The following is a 15,576-nucleotide window of genomic DNA, read 5'->3' as shown; positions in this document are numbered from 1 at the left end:
TGGCGCAGTCCAACAGTGGTGTGCAGAACGGCATCTCGGAATGCACAACTTGTTGGTCCTGTTCACGGATGGTCTATTGCAGCAGAAGACCACACTGTGTTCCACTCCTGTCGGCTAAAAACAAGAACAAGAGGTTCTAGTGGGCATGCGATCACCAACACTGGACAATTGAGGATTGTAAAACTACCTGGTAGCAGATGGTCACTGAGTGTATGTTGTTCCACATTGGTACTCTATAACAAAAATGAATACATATGCATTCCAGACCATTTTTGATGTTAGATTTGTATCTGTCATGATTTGTTTTGGGTCTGTGGAGAAGTTCCATTGAAAGCGCTTTTTAGTCCAGTAAAGTCTGGGTCCGGGAAAGTGATACAGTCCCTGCATTACCTAAATTGAAAAAAATTGCTGCGTAAATATAGTGGAATGTCATTTTGTATGTTGCCGTAGAAGAAAGTGTCACTGTCTACTAAGGTTAAGCGATGAATAAGTATTTGTTCTAATCATCTTATCAGTATTCCTTAGCACGCCTTGTTGGGGAGTGATTGTTGTCAGTTCGTGATTGGGTAGTGCTCCGGCATGAGAATAACCCATTAAATAATCTAACACTGTCAACATTAGGCTCTTGGGGTCCCTCAATGGATTTAATTGTCATTGTAGGGTTTAGGATAAAGACAGATCCAATCCATTGTGTGTAGGCAGGCCTGTATTTCAAGCAAATTTTCAACACCCGTCTCTGGATAATATTCAATGGTTAACTCTCGAAGTGCCACACATGGTTTACTGCTCTATGACGTTTTTCACTCTGTTTCAGATTAATTAAAACAACAAAAAAGCTTAAACGTGTCACCAAATGTGACATTTGTGCTTGCCCTTTTTAGGTACTGTACCAATAGCATACAAACCAATGCCACTGTCATATATAATGTATAGGTATACATGTCTCCTTTTATGAAAATAGAAGCTAGAGATGGTTGACGGTTCTTTTCCATAGAAATTCAACATTCCTCACCCTACCTGTGGGATATTTACAAGTTCTGTGTTTTCCTTTCGCCTCTCATCAAATCCCTGAATAGTATCATTATTTACATTGCAGTCATTACCGCAATGTCTCGTATTCTTTGTCATTTTTTCATCCCTGTCATTGCTTCTGTCGCCCTTGACCTGCTTTTGAGAATTCAGGCAAGGCCATTTGGCTGCTGGTAACAAATGACTTTGTAAAAATCGCTATAGACAAAAAAAAAAAAGAAAATCAATGAAACATTTGAATCTGGACTTTCACAGATTCAATGATTAGGGGCACCAGGCTGTTGATAATGTCATTTGGATTGATTTTTTAAATCGTTTAATTGTCGGTGCAAGTCTTCTAATAATGGATCGTCTCTCAGTGCAGGCAGATTATGGTTCAGAGAGTGAATAGTCCTCCATTCCCTATAGTCCATGATGATGTCGTCCCTAGACACTATCAATGATCTCGACAACTGCTATATGATTTCCTGTATCAAAATAAAATGTATTTGTCACATACACAGTGTACAGCAGGTATAAAAGGTGCAGAAAAATGCTTATGTGCTAGCTCCCTCAACAATGCAGTACATTCATCAATGATCAGTAATAACAATGAAAAGAGTCAAGTAAAAAATAACAAGTAATAGTAATAATGGACTATATTTACAAATATATAGTGGGTAGAGGAATCAATAGTGTATATTAGAACAGCAGCGTTGACTGTGTGCAGTCTGTGTATGAGTTTTGAGTGTGTGGTTGTTGTGTGTGTGTGTGTTTGTGTGTGTGTTTGTGTGTGTGTGTGGGCATTCTGTAGTATAGCCCAATGGTGTAGCTGGAGGACAGCTAAATTTTGTCCGCCTCTGGGTACATTGACTTCAATACAAAACCTGCGAGGCTCATGGTTCTCACCCACTTCCATAGACTTGTACAGTAATTATTACAAGTTCAGGAGGACGTCGTCCAAAATATCAGATCTCTTGCAGCATGAACTGACATGTTGTCCAACCAATTAAAGGATCAGAGAATGAATCTAGTACTGAAAGCATAAGCTAGAGCTAGTTAGCAGTGCAGTGCATAAAACGTGGTGAGTAGTTGACTAAAAGAGGGACAATAGTTGAATAGTTTTGAATAAATTAATATCTTCCAAAATTAAGGAGAAATAATATATATATATATATATATATATTATTTTTTTTAAACTTTTTTTTACTTTCACTTAACTAGAAAATACAGCTATCTAGTTTAGCCTACTCAAACACCTGGCTCAAACAGAGACATATGCCATGTTAACTAGCTGGCTATGGCTATCCAACACTGGAACTCTTCTAAGTCAAGGTAAGCTTTTGGTTTTATTACTCTATTGCCACCAATGTAACTGCTAAACTGCTTTCTGACTGTACACTGTACTGCATGATTGTAGCTGGTTTTGTATGGGTTCACTAACATGTTAGTTCTAGTAACTACAGCATATTTACTTTGACATGGCAACAATATCATCACATCTGCTCCCGCTACGTCCTCTTGTGTTCATTCTGTGTCTTCTTGACCTGCAGTTTCTCCCCCAGCACACTCTCTCCCTCTCCCTCTCTGTGTAACTGTGTGGTTGGAGACAGGTGTGCTGGAGTCAGAGCAGGTCCCTAGCAGCTGCAACTCGTTTCATAATCAAGACCTCTACAAATACTCAGTCCACATCCACTCTGCCAGATCATAATCACTGCTCAGTCAGTTCATGCTTCTAGCTATTTATGATTATTCAAGATCCTGTTACTCTGCTGTGCCTGTTTCCTTGCCTGACGCTGTTTATCCTCTCATTGCAGTTTACCGCCCTGTCTCTGGCTCCTGTCTCCCATTCCACATCTCACCACCCTACTTCCCTGTTCTGGATTTAGCTCACCACCACTACCTTGGATTCCCCTCCAGACCTGTTTACCCGGTTCTACCCAGCTCACTCCAACCTCAGTCTCCACATTTGGTTTACTACAACTCATCCGAGCTTCCCCGGATCTACACTCCATATCTCCCTGTGTTACAATAAATATCTTGGTTCATTCATCCCTGTTTCCTCGTCTGAGTCTGCTCTTGGGTTCCCCTGTGTCGCTCCGCCTAACAAATATAGGCTGTGTGTAGTGGTTAGCGGTCATGGTTAAGAAGGTTTGGCTTGGAAAGGTTTTTTTGCCTGGTCACAGACAGCTGATGTGTTGTGCACTGAAGTCCACACACAAAGGGAAAAGGTGAGAGGAGGAGAGCACTTAGATAGTTATAAAGACAACGAGCAAAAGATTATGCTGTTTTTATGTAGCTGCTATGAAAGTGAACTGTTTGCATGTGATCTGGGGTGTTTTCATTCCACCGATTTCTGTTGAAAAACATTTCTTAAATGGAAGAAAATGGAATGAAACGGGGAGAAACATACCTGAATTTGTCCAATAGCAACTGTTGGACTAATGATTATACCCTAGATCAGTTTAATGCAAGCAAGAGTGTGCAAGGCGATATTGAATGTGTCAGTCTGTCACTTTGATTACTCAAATTTCCCTTGATGTGTGCACCTACATTGTAAACTTTCATTCATAGGCTAGGTTGTAGCCTTAACCTATCAATGTTACATTGAGCTGGTTGAATGGAATATGAATGACTGTCATCCTATATGTTGTAATAGAAATAAGGCAATGCTCATAAAACAATTATAATCCTCCCTCATCTTAAATGGCACTGACTGCCACTTGTGGATAGTCCGTGCAAATCATTTCTAAGGTGCATATGTGACTCGTTTCAGGTAACTAGGCGTATGTCGCTACTTCACAGAGAGCTATTTGAACTTAAACGTTTTTTTTACCTTAATAACAAACTTGTATGCCATCTGAAAATATGAATACATTTGTAAAATTATGTGAGTTTTGAAATCAGTGAAATTAGAGTATGATAGCTAAGGAGGTGGAGAAAATTCTGCCATTTAATTTCAAATATCGAAAAGAGAACACACAGAAGGCTGTTGTGTAAAGCACATGTCTCCGGATTACATTTTCAAACTAAGGGCAACCATGGCATCCATGACAGAGAGGGAGAAGTGTCCATCCATGTACAGGGGTAACAGTCTAGCTAGCTACATTTTCAGATATTTCACATTTCCAATTTTGTCAGAAAGTCATTTTCATTTTAAGTTCATGTGTACTGTTAGCTAGCTAACATTAGCTGGCTGGCTAGCTAGCTAATGTTACATGTATGATCTGTGTAGTAATATTATTGGTATCTCAGAGCCATTTGCATTTCTAGTTATGGCCTAATGTAAACTAGCTAACATTGAACCTGGTTGGTTAGCTACCTGCAGATTCATGCAGGATAGAAATATTATGAGTTGGGATTATGGTTCATTGTTCAGCTAGCTAGCTAGCTACATGTCTTAACAAAAGACTCCACTATGCAAGTAACTATTTCAATAGAATGTTCATGATGTCACTGCGACAACTGTCGATAGCCAAAGTGAATTTACCTGATATGTCTATCAACTCTGATGTCAAAGCACTGTCGTCTAAGTGTGCCAGAGTATAGATTAACTGACACATTTATGAATGCTGAACACCCATTGAATATGGCCGGTGTCAGTAAACTTTGACAAAAAAAGCGTAATTAAATTGTTGCCAGCAGCACAGTTGCAGTCACCAATGCTCTGGATAACATAAAAATAGCCTAACCATGTCTGCTAGGTTGAGTAAAATGGTCAGTGAGCTGTTCTGTTATTTCTGTCTGGAAGTACCTAGGGAGCTAGCCAATGTTAGCCAGTTCGCTTGGGCGCGTGATTGATGATGTTTGGTCAGAACGTTCGGATCAACCCTACTCCCCGACCAGAACGTCCAGTATGCGAACGGACAATCTGAAAACTCTCTGAGTTTACAAATGCCCAGAGCACACTCTGGCATTCCAGATTAAATTTACGAACATACCCGTAGTATAAACCAGCCTTTGGTCTTGAAATCGTTGGTTGTTTACTACATAGCCTCACATGTGAATCCTTAAAGAGATGGGTGGGGCTAAAGCTTAAGAGGGTGTGAAAGATGCAGAATGGGTGTAGACAAAGGGCTCTCCAGTGGGTGTATCAAAACCATTTTCTCAAAAGTGAACTTTTTAAGTTTATCAACTCTTAAAGTAGAATTACTTTCCCATTGTTCCTGTACTATATGATATACCATTTTCTAGCTCTGAGTATCTACTTTCATCCAATGTAAAAAGCACAATTTCAAATGTTGCTATATAAGACCGAATCAGGCATTTGATCATGCGATATTCCAGGTCGATGGAAAATCTTAAGGGTTTGTACATTCCTACAATGACACCATGAGTAGTTTATCATAAAATATACTCCTCCGCCTTTGTTTTTCCTGTAAAGTCATTTTTTCCTGTCCATGCAATGTACAGAAAACCATGCAGGCTGTATAGCCACCAATAGCACCTTCCCATTTAGCGAAACTCAGTATAACTGATTAACTATCTCTCTGGTAGGAAATGCATGCTCTAAACGTGTAATATACTAGGAAGTGGAGGGTGCTTTGCCCTTCTCCTTAGTCTGACTAGAACGCCAGCTCTACTACCTATTCTGTGTCTTTTCGCGAGGACTCCTGTGATGAAAGGAATTGCTTTGGCTGTTCAATACAAAGCTTCCAGGTTTGGAAAGTCGAATTTGTGGTCAGTAATCCCTGATTTGATGTCCAGACCAGATGTGCTTGTCGGTCATAGGAAATAATAATAGAAACGTTCAAATAAAGTAAAAATGAAAATAACTAAGGGGTCTTGGTTACCTAACAGATACAGTAACCTAGAGCTGAACTGACTGTGGTAGCTACTAGCTAGCTAGTTCATTCGCTTCAGACAGAACTTCAGTCCAGACAGGATGAAACATGAAATGCATTAGCTAACGTTACATGTCAGTTGCACTACTAACTCAGCACAATAAATATGTTTTTCTGTTAAGTCAAACATTTATTGCCTTGCCAGCTACATCAGTCAAATAAAGAGTAGCCAGTTTCTGCCCTGCGTCCTTTTACAACTTGGAGAAAAAGCACAACACACACAGACAACAGACGCATGCTCTGTGGTGTCTGCTCAGTTCTAAATCCAGTCGGCTGAAACTGCCAAACAGCCTACCCGACCGCTCTGAGGCGTCCGCATGGTCCTAAAGCACACCGTAGCCTCTTTTTTATCAGAGCACATTGATAAAACTGGATGGGGGGGCAAAAATACAATTTCAGAATGTAGGGGGGTCAAGTCATGGCCACGGAAAACAACAACTCACCCAGCACACTGTTATTGCTGTTATATTATCAACTTCCTTTTTTTTGTTTTCATTTAACTTCTTGTCCCCATCCCGGATCATGTGACTCCTCAGGCTCATTAATAACTCCCCATCCCGGAATCGCAAATAATTAGCATAAAATAATGCTGAAAATCTAAAATTAAAATAATGCTCTCAAGCTTAGCCTTTTCTTAACAACACTGTCATCTCAGATTTTCAAAATATGCTTTTGAACCATAGAAATTGACTAATTTGTGTAAGAGTATGCAAAGCTAGCATAGCATTTTGTGTAGCATGTAGCACGCAACATTTTCACAAAAACCAGATAACCAAATAAATAAAATCATTTACCTTTGAAGAACTTCTGATGTTTTCAATGAGGAGACTCTCAGTCACATACCAAATGCGCAGTGTTTCCTGAAAGCGTCTGTGTGTAGGAGAAATTTTCCGTTTTCTACATTGCGTCTATTAAAACTTTTTCCGGATTAACAAATATCAACTCATATCTCTTCATTGACATGCAAACACGTACTGTCAGGTGTTATTGCTGTTATATTATCAACTTCTTGGTTTTGCTTTTTTTTTGTAGCATGTGTTTTCATTTAAGGAGTTTTTTAGTCTCTTTTATATTTAAAACGGGTAACGTTTTCATCCAAAAATGAAATAGCGCCCCCATTGGAAAATACCGGTGACTTTCTTGCCCAGGGCACGTAAGGTCAATCTTCCAATGATCTGGACCTACAAATACGTCACAATGCTGCAGACACCTTGAGTTTTTTTTTTGTGTCTCTTTTATATTTAAAGAGGTTAACTCTCAAAAAGGTAACCTCAAACCCAATTTCAGTCTTTGCCCAACTCCTTAAACTGTATTCAGTTGACAAGTTGGGGGGAATTGCTCATATACACTGCTCAAAAAAATAAAGTGAACACTAAAATAACACATCCTAGATCTGAATGAACGGAATATTCTTATTAAATACTTTTTTCTTTACATAGTTGAATGGGCAGACAACAAAATCACACAAAAATGATCAATGGAAATCAAATTTATCAACCCATGGAGGTCTGGATTTGGAGTCACTCAAAATTTAAGTGGAAACCACACTACAGGCTGATCCAACTTTGATGTAATGTCCTTAAAACAAGTCAAAATGAGGCTCAGTAGTGTGTGTGGCCTCCACGTGCCTGTATGACCTCCCTACAATGCCTGGGCATGCTCCTGATGAGGTGGCGGATGGTCTCCTGAGGGATCTCCTCCCAGACCTGGACTAAAGCATCTGCCAACTCCTGGACAGTCTGTGGTGCAACGTGGCGTTGGTGGATGGAGTGAGACATGATGTCCCAGATGTGCTCAATTGGATTCAGGTCTGGGGAACGTACGGGCCAGTCCATAGCATCAATGCCTTACTCTTGCAGGAACTGCAGACACACTCCAGCCACATGAGGTCTAGCATTGTCTTACATTAGGAGGAACCCAGGGCCAACCGCACCAGCATATGGTCTCACAAGGGGTCTGAGGATCTCATCTCGGTACCTAATGGCAGTCAGGCTACCTCTGGCAAGCACATGGAGGGCTGTGCGGCCCCCCAAAGAAATGCCACCCTACACCATGACTGACCCACCGCCAAACCGGTCATGCTGGAGGATGTTGCAGGCAGCAGAACGTTCTCCATGGCGTCTCCAGACTGTCACGTCTGTCACATGTGCTCAGTGTGAACCTGCTTTCATCTGTGAAGAGCACAGGGCGCCAGTGGCGAATTTTGCCAATCTTGGTGTTCTCTGGCAAATGCCAAACGTCCTGCACGGTGTTGGGCTGTAAGCACAACCCCCACCTGTGGATGTCGGGCCCTCATACCACCCTCATAGAGTCTGTTTCTGACTGTTTGAGCAGACATGCACATTTGTGGCCTGCTGGAGGTCATTTTGCAGGGCTCTGACAGTGCTCCTCCTGCTCCTCCTTGCACAAAGGCGGAGGTAGCTTTCCTGCTGCTGGGTTGTTGCCCTGCTACGGCCTCCTCAATGTCTCCTGATGTACTGGCCTGTCTCCTGGTAGCGCCTCCATACTCTGGACACTACGCTGACAGACACAGCAAACCTTCTTGCCATAGCTCGCATTGATGTGTCATCCTGGCTGAGCTGCACTATCTGAGCCACTTGTGTGGGTTGTAGACTCCATCTCATGCTACCACTAGAGTGAAAGCACCGCCAGCATTCAAAAGTGACCAAAACATGAGCCAGGAAGCATAGGAACTGAGAAGGTCTGTGGTTATCACCTGCAGAACCACTCCTTTATTGGGGGCGTCTTGCTAATTGCCTATAATTTCCACCTGTTGTCTATTCCATTTGCACAGCATCATGTGACATTTATTGTCAATCAGTGTTCCTTCCTAAGTGGACAGTTTGATTTCACAGAAGTGTGATTGACTTGGAGTTACATTGTGCAGTGTATATACATTTTGTGGTGGGTAAACATAGTTGTACCTAATCCCAACTTCCTCACTAAAGCAGACTTACCAGAAGTCCAATGGCTGTCTCTGATATTAAAATGATGTGCCTCTCAAGCAAATAAGGCTCTGGTCAGTGAGCTCATAGTGGTAAGGTGCCAAGTTATTGACATCTATTGCCACTAATTCCCCATGGGGTGCAAAAACAATCTTTGAAATGTGGACTCACATTTACTGTAGTATTGTGTTGGTAAAAAACGTACAATCATCACCTTGAAAATTAACATTAGTGACTCAATTAGATTCGACCCGCATTGCAGTATTTACGCAGTAGCTCTTTTTCCAATGGTAAAATTAACTCACAGATTGGATTTGGGTACTGTATAAAAACCTACAACTACGACCCCTCTCAAAGGTATGCTTTCACTTTTCTTAGTTAGACATGTGTGGGCACGGGATGAATATTGTAAATAAAGGGTTTGAAAATATATGCATCTGCCCCATATGAGCAAACTGTCTTTGCAGATTTTGCCACCAATCAATGGTTAGGAAAAAAATACAACAAGTTGTCATGACCAACATTGTCATCTATTTCTTGTTATGATGGATGCAGCTACGAATATAAATGTGTTATCCTTATAGCCTGTTTTTTTTCCATAAAAGCACATTGATGTGTATGAAACGGAATATTATGTAACATCAGTAGTCTAGTCAAGGAAGCAAGGAAGGATGCACTCCACTTACCAAGACCATTGCCAAATACGGCACGCTGTCACATGCTTTTGTAGTAAGCCTTGAGGTGGCACCACCCAAAACATCTAGAAGAGAGTGTATTTCATACTGTGTGTGTGTGTGTGTGTGTGTGTGCTTCCATGCTTGTACGTGCCATTTCCCTCTCTGTGTTTGTAACCAAGGTCGCTCTTGAAACACTATGTTTTTTAGAGGTGTGTGGGCTTCATTCATCATCCCTGTGATAGGTGCTGCTGGAGTGCCCTAAATATCCATCTCTCTCTCATTCTCACTCTCTCTCTCTGTCTCGATCTGTCTCTTTCTCCCTCTGTCTCAGTTGAGAGAGGCGTCTTGGTCAGTGTGGGGAGCTCTATTACTGAGAACAAAATCAAACTGTACCATACATCTCTTATCTGTTGCGTACCATTTATTCGTCTCTCTCTTTATTTCTCTCTCTCCCCCTTTCTCGCTCCATCTTTATTCTCCGTCTCTGGCTCCCCATTTGGGTCTTTGGAAAAGATTGATTGTACGTTTGATGTATTTGTATGTGTGTTACTATAATAAAAATACAACATTTGTGTAAATACATTTTCAGTTATGAGTTTCCATGGTTAAGGCTGGGCAGTATATCCTGATCCTCCTCCTTTACTCCTCCAGTCCTTCTTCTCTCCTCTTCTCTTTTTCCAATAAGTGTCACATTTCATGAGCTTACACTCTTGTATACTTTTTATATACTACATGCAACATTTCTGTTATTACTATGATCCAAGTGCATTGAAATTTCGTATGTCCCATGCATGTGAGACCTTATTAGGCTGAGCTTACACACTTGCATATTTTTTATAATACATTTCTGTAATGTCTAATTGTTAACCACCCATATAAGTCAGTTATTACAGGAATCCTCTATGAATCTTGTAAGTGTTGCAAAAGTGTATTTGCTACCATATGTATTAGTGACAAGTTCCAGGTAGAACATATAAGAATTCTTCTGTTTCTTTTCCAAATGGGGCACTGGTCAGCTTCTGGTTCCGATCAATACAGTGTGATGTGAATAGTACAAATGGGGCATTTTGTTACAGTCAGTACCTTCCTGTGTCTCCTGATTCCTGGGATGAGTAGACAGGAACAGGGGAGATGTTATGTAGTGTTGCAACCAAAATAATCGGGATATGGGGACTTTGGAGGAAAGAGGGTAAAGCACTGCCTGTTGTCCCAAGTCACTTTGTCATTTTACTGAGTGTAGGGTGGGTGGGGAAAGGGGGTGTTGGGGATATTTATGTGTAGTGTGCGTGTGCGTGCGTGCGCATGTGTGTGTGTGGGTGGTTGTGTGTGTGTGAGGTGAGGTGAAGCGTTTGGGTAAGGGATGCAGTTTAAAATACAGCTTCAGTTTGACATTTATTCATGTTTTATACAACAGAGAATGTGTAAGACAGGCTGAAATTAGGTATTTTTGCAATCAGCAGTCAATCATGTCAATTCAACCTGGATAAGAAAATTCACAGAATAATTGAACTGTCAACTTCAAGTCTAATGAAACCTCATTTGAACACTTGAATGCAACTCACATTTTCTAAATCAATTGTATGATATATCCTTTTGTTAACTATTTTGCATATTTTCTCTGGTTGGAACTTGCAGTTGGTATTGTTATATTGTTACTGTATGTAGTACTGCTTTGGGATTCAAGCTGTTTTTGCTGTTTAAGAGAATGGAGGCTCACCTTACCTTCTGGAGAGACCTAAAGTATAGAATAGTCCCATGAATACAGAATGGACACCTTTTCTTGCCTGACTGGGTTATAATCTTCACAGAGACAGGGACAGAGAGAAAGAGTCTTAAGCATTCAGGATGTGTGTTTGTTTGTGTCTGTGCTCTGCCAAGACCTAAGGGCAAAGACACAGGTTCAAACAAAAATGGAGGAATGGAGAGGAATTTTCAAACTGTCACTGCAAGGAAACAGTCAGAAAAGGGTCACAAACCAAAGCACCAATCGGACCGAATACAGTATATACAAGAGTAGACAAAAAATAACGAACCAGACAAATATGAATGGATGTACGATCATGATGTAGGGATTGATACATTTTTCATAAGGGAAAACAAAGTCTAAAATGTCAAAGTGGAAATTACAAACTTCTGAAGCCTTTTTAAATCTGTATTGCAGGAAAGTTCTCCTGCAACAGGGAGATCAAATTAAGATAAAACAAAGTACTTACCAGACCAAATATGCACGAGTGTAGACAAACCAAAGCACTACCCAGCAAACATGTTCACATTGGCACGTTGTGGGCCCAATGCGGGTTAAAACATTGGACCCATGACGTTTGCCACATTAGGTTGATACGCCTTTGCTCATCGGCTCCTTTTTGGCCCCAAGGTAGATGGCCCCAAGGGCATCCCTCACTTTGCCTGAAATAAACTGCCTATCCATTACATTGTATCAGAAAGACAATAAAGTTGTTACTATCATATACGCTAAGTGTACAAATCATTCGAAGTGTATAAAACATTCATGACATACGGTGTCTTCATAAATTCAATCTGGAGTGCGATCGTAAATTCAGAGCGTTGTCAGATCTTCAGTTCGTAAATTCAGAGCATTTCGCTCTCGGAGTGTTCAGAGAGCACGCTGGACCATCTGGCCGAGGAGTAGGGTTAATCCGAGCGTTCTGACCTCACAACGGCAGTCAAGCACCCAAGCTAACTGGCAAACGTTGGCTTGCTTGTTAGCTACTTCCAGACAAAAATGAGAGAACACCTCACTTTGACCATTTTGCTCTCGCAGGCTAGCTAGCTAGCTGACAGGTTTGTGGCTTGGCTAGCTAGCTAGCTAGCTGGGTAATGTTTTTGTTTGAAAAATGCATTTGGACACTGTGAGATTTCACCTGGCTGTCAGTTGCTGATCTTCTGAGAACATAATTTGAAGAGTTGCCTGAAGCCTGTTAGGAATGAGAGATGGAGGAATACAGTAGTGCTGAGGCAGAGGGCTCGTAGTGAGGACGACAGGCTACATACTATTCTGAACTTTGTGCTGTGAGCTTTCTGAGCTGCTGAGGCATCACCCAAGTGTGTGCTACACAGAGTGGAACATAAGTTCAGTGGCTAAAAGAGTCAGGTTGGTTCCCAGACTTGCCCACTACAAGATCATCAGCAGACTCCATCACCGTCATCCACCATCCTCTGATCAGATCTCTCCTCTCAAGCCAAGAACTGACCCTCTACATCTTTAGAGAAAGCACATTTCAAAGAGTTGGCCTCTATTGGTTGATCTGTCATGAAATATTGCTTGTTTGTTTTTTGCTCTTGGAGCACTTTGATATTCTATGAAAAGCTCTATAGAAATCAAGTTAATTATGAATTATTATTACAACAGTAATAATAGGCTGACCAGGTGAATCCAGCTGAAAGCTATGCACCCTTATTGATGTCACTTGAAGATGAAGGGGAGGGGACAGGTTAAAGAAGGATTTTTAAGCCAAACATGTACGAGTGTAGACAAACCAAAGCACTAATCAGACCAAACATGTACAAGAGTCGGCAAAACAAATAGTGAATGAACCAAAACTAGGACAAAGCTTCATGAAATTAACACTAAAACTGACTACCAGTTCAAAATAGGACAAACCAGGTCAAACAGGCAGTAAATTAGATGAAAGCCAGACTAAAAACCAGGATTATCCATTCTAAAGATTATTTCTAAACACCACAAGGCAACAACTCAAGGTAGGGGGTAAATGAAGGATGCGAAACAAGAGGAGGGATGCTTTTTTCCCCGCCTGGCAATTGATGAGTTGTGGCTATGCACCAGTAGGGGCATTTGACCTCCATAAGCTCACAGGCAACCAGAAAGCACTCTCGTCCTGCCACCTACAGCCGGTGGCTCCCTAACACACCGAAGAAAAAAAATGATGATGGAATAAAGGAGAGACTCTAGAAATATCAGCAGGGATTTCAGGCGGCAGAGATAGAGACAGGGAGGGTTGGAGAAAGGGAAAGAAGAAGGGACGGAAGGAAGGAAAGTAGGAATCAAAGTGACCGTACGGGCTGATTGTTGGATAGGGTGGCTGTAGAGGCACTTGAGACGTCTGACTTCGGTTGCTAGGGGTCACAGTAACATTTTGTGATTGAGGAATTGTGAGATTTTGTGGTTTTAGTGTTTCTGGGGGAAGTAAACTTATTGAAACACTGTGTATATATATAGGGGTGTCTGTAGGGGCCTTATAAGGGCCTGTGAAGTTGTGGGTTTGATTAATCCATGCGGCCACTAATACGTTGGTTAAATGACCATATCGTTATGTGTGTAGGTGTGTTGTGTGTGTGGCCAGCAATCCAGGTGAAGCTGGTTGATTCCATATGATTCAATATGTGTTATTTCATAGTTTTGATGTCTTCACTATTATTCTACCATGTATAAAATAGTAAAAATAAAGAAATTCCTGGAATGAGTTGGTATGGCCAATTGTTTCGACTGGCACTGTATATTATATATATTTTTTACACTGTTTGCACTGTTCGGCCCGAAGAAAAACACTTAGGCAGCCCGCCCAAGGATTTCAATGGCAGAAAAATCCCTGACATAGTCAACACACATTTTGTTAAGCAAGAGGGGTTTGCCTGGCTGCATGCTTAGCTATTTTGAAAACAGCAAAAATAAATCAAATACAATACATTGATCAAATAAATAATGTTTGACATTAGATCTGTTAGACCTAATAGACTTATGTCTCTGTTTCCATCTCTTGCTCTTTCTCTCTCAGGGGGTGAGGGGTCAGCGGAGACTGGGCAGAAGGAGACGTCTACCTGTGACATCTGCCAGTTTGGGGCGGAGTGCGATGTGGACGCAGAGGACGTATGGTGAGTAAACATCAGGGTTAGTGCACAGTTGGCCAACTCATTTAGGAGTCATAACAGTAACCGTAGTACATACTCAGTGGTCTTGTAGATAGAGTGTCCACTCTGAGTTAGGAAGGTTTGGAGTTTAACCCCCAGTAGAGTCATACCAACTGTCACAGGTGGGATCTGAATCCTGTTTTCCTACAGGAGAAACCAACGTCATTACCATTAAATCATTTTGAATTCGCAGGCAGGGCTACCTCCTCATGAGACCATGAGAAACCATGTACCTGACTACGCTACACAAATAGGCCAACTTAAAAAATGGGACCCAATGCATCTCTGCTTGGCACTCATAGATTGGATGGATTGGGGTTGAACAAACAAATGAATGCATATATTTTTGTGTCTTGTCACATTTTATGCAACCCTTCATTTCCTCTAATGGGACACCTTTTTTATTGGCAACACTTTTCACTGCACATATTTTAACCATAGTTCAACCTCATTGACTTCCTCAGACCCTTTTTCTCCCCAATTTCGACCTTGTCTTATTGCTGAAAATCCTCAACGGGCTCGGGAGAGCCGAGGGTTGAATCATGTGTCCCCCGAAACAAGACCCGCATAACTGCACTCCTTAACACCTGCCAGCTTAAACTGGAAACCAGATGCACCAATGTGTCAGAGAAAACACCATTAACCTGGCGACCCGGGGTCAGCCTGCAGGCACCCGACCCCACAAGGAGTCACTAGAGTGCGATTAGCAAAGTAAAGCCCCCCATCTAAAGCCTTCCCTCACCCCGAAGACACTGGCTCAATTGTGCGCCATACTATGGGACTCCTGGCCACGGCTGGTTGTGGCACAGCCCGGGAATGAACCTGGGTCTGTAGTAACGCCTTTAGTGCCTTAGACTGCTGTGTCACTCGGGAGGCCCCGAGTGAGAAAGACATATGTATAACACACATTTCTTTGTGAATTTGGTTGGGTCGCCCGAAAAGTTACATATTGCAAAATTCTAGTATAAGTATACAGAATAAGAATATATGAGCAGTATGCCTATTAGGACTTTTCCCATTTAGCTGACTGGTCGATTGTTTGGTCAATAAACTGTTGGTCGATCAAGATTTCTTTTGTCAAGCAGTAGCAAAAGAATAGAAATAAAATCATGGTGTACAAGACACCTGTCTGATTTGTGCCTGTCTGAGTGGAGTAATTCATTGTGGAGGCCATAGGGATGGCACAGTCCATGACTCTAAGATGGGCTATTGAAA

General features: G+C 41.5%; 1 protein-coding gene across 1 annotated transcript in view; it reads left to right on the top strand.

Moving 5' to 3' along the window:
* Positions 1 to 15,576, top strand: part of LOC135519914 (tomoregulin-2-like) — a 202,277-nt gene that overhangs the window by 157,517 nt on the left and 29,184 nt on the right. Inside the window, exon 5 of the mRNA XM_064945129.1 lies at positions 14,229 to 14,325. Within this exon, the coding sequence (XP_064801201.1) occupies positions 14,229 to 14,325 (97 nt within the window). The remainder of the gene's footprint in view (positions 1 to 14,228; positions 14,326 to 15,576) is intronic.

Source organism: Oncorhynchus masou, chromosome 29, assembly GCF_036934945.1.
Source record: "Oncorhynchus masou masou isolate Uvic2021 chromosome 29, UVic_Omas_1.1, whole genome shotgun sequence".
NCBI classification, from domain to species: Eukaryota; Metazoa; Chordata; class Actinopteri; order Salmoniformes; family Salmonidae; genus Oncorhynchus; species Oncorhynchus masou.
The sequence above is the reverse complement of the archived record's forward strand: the minus strand, read 5'-3'. Positions and strand labels throughout refer to the sequence as shown.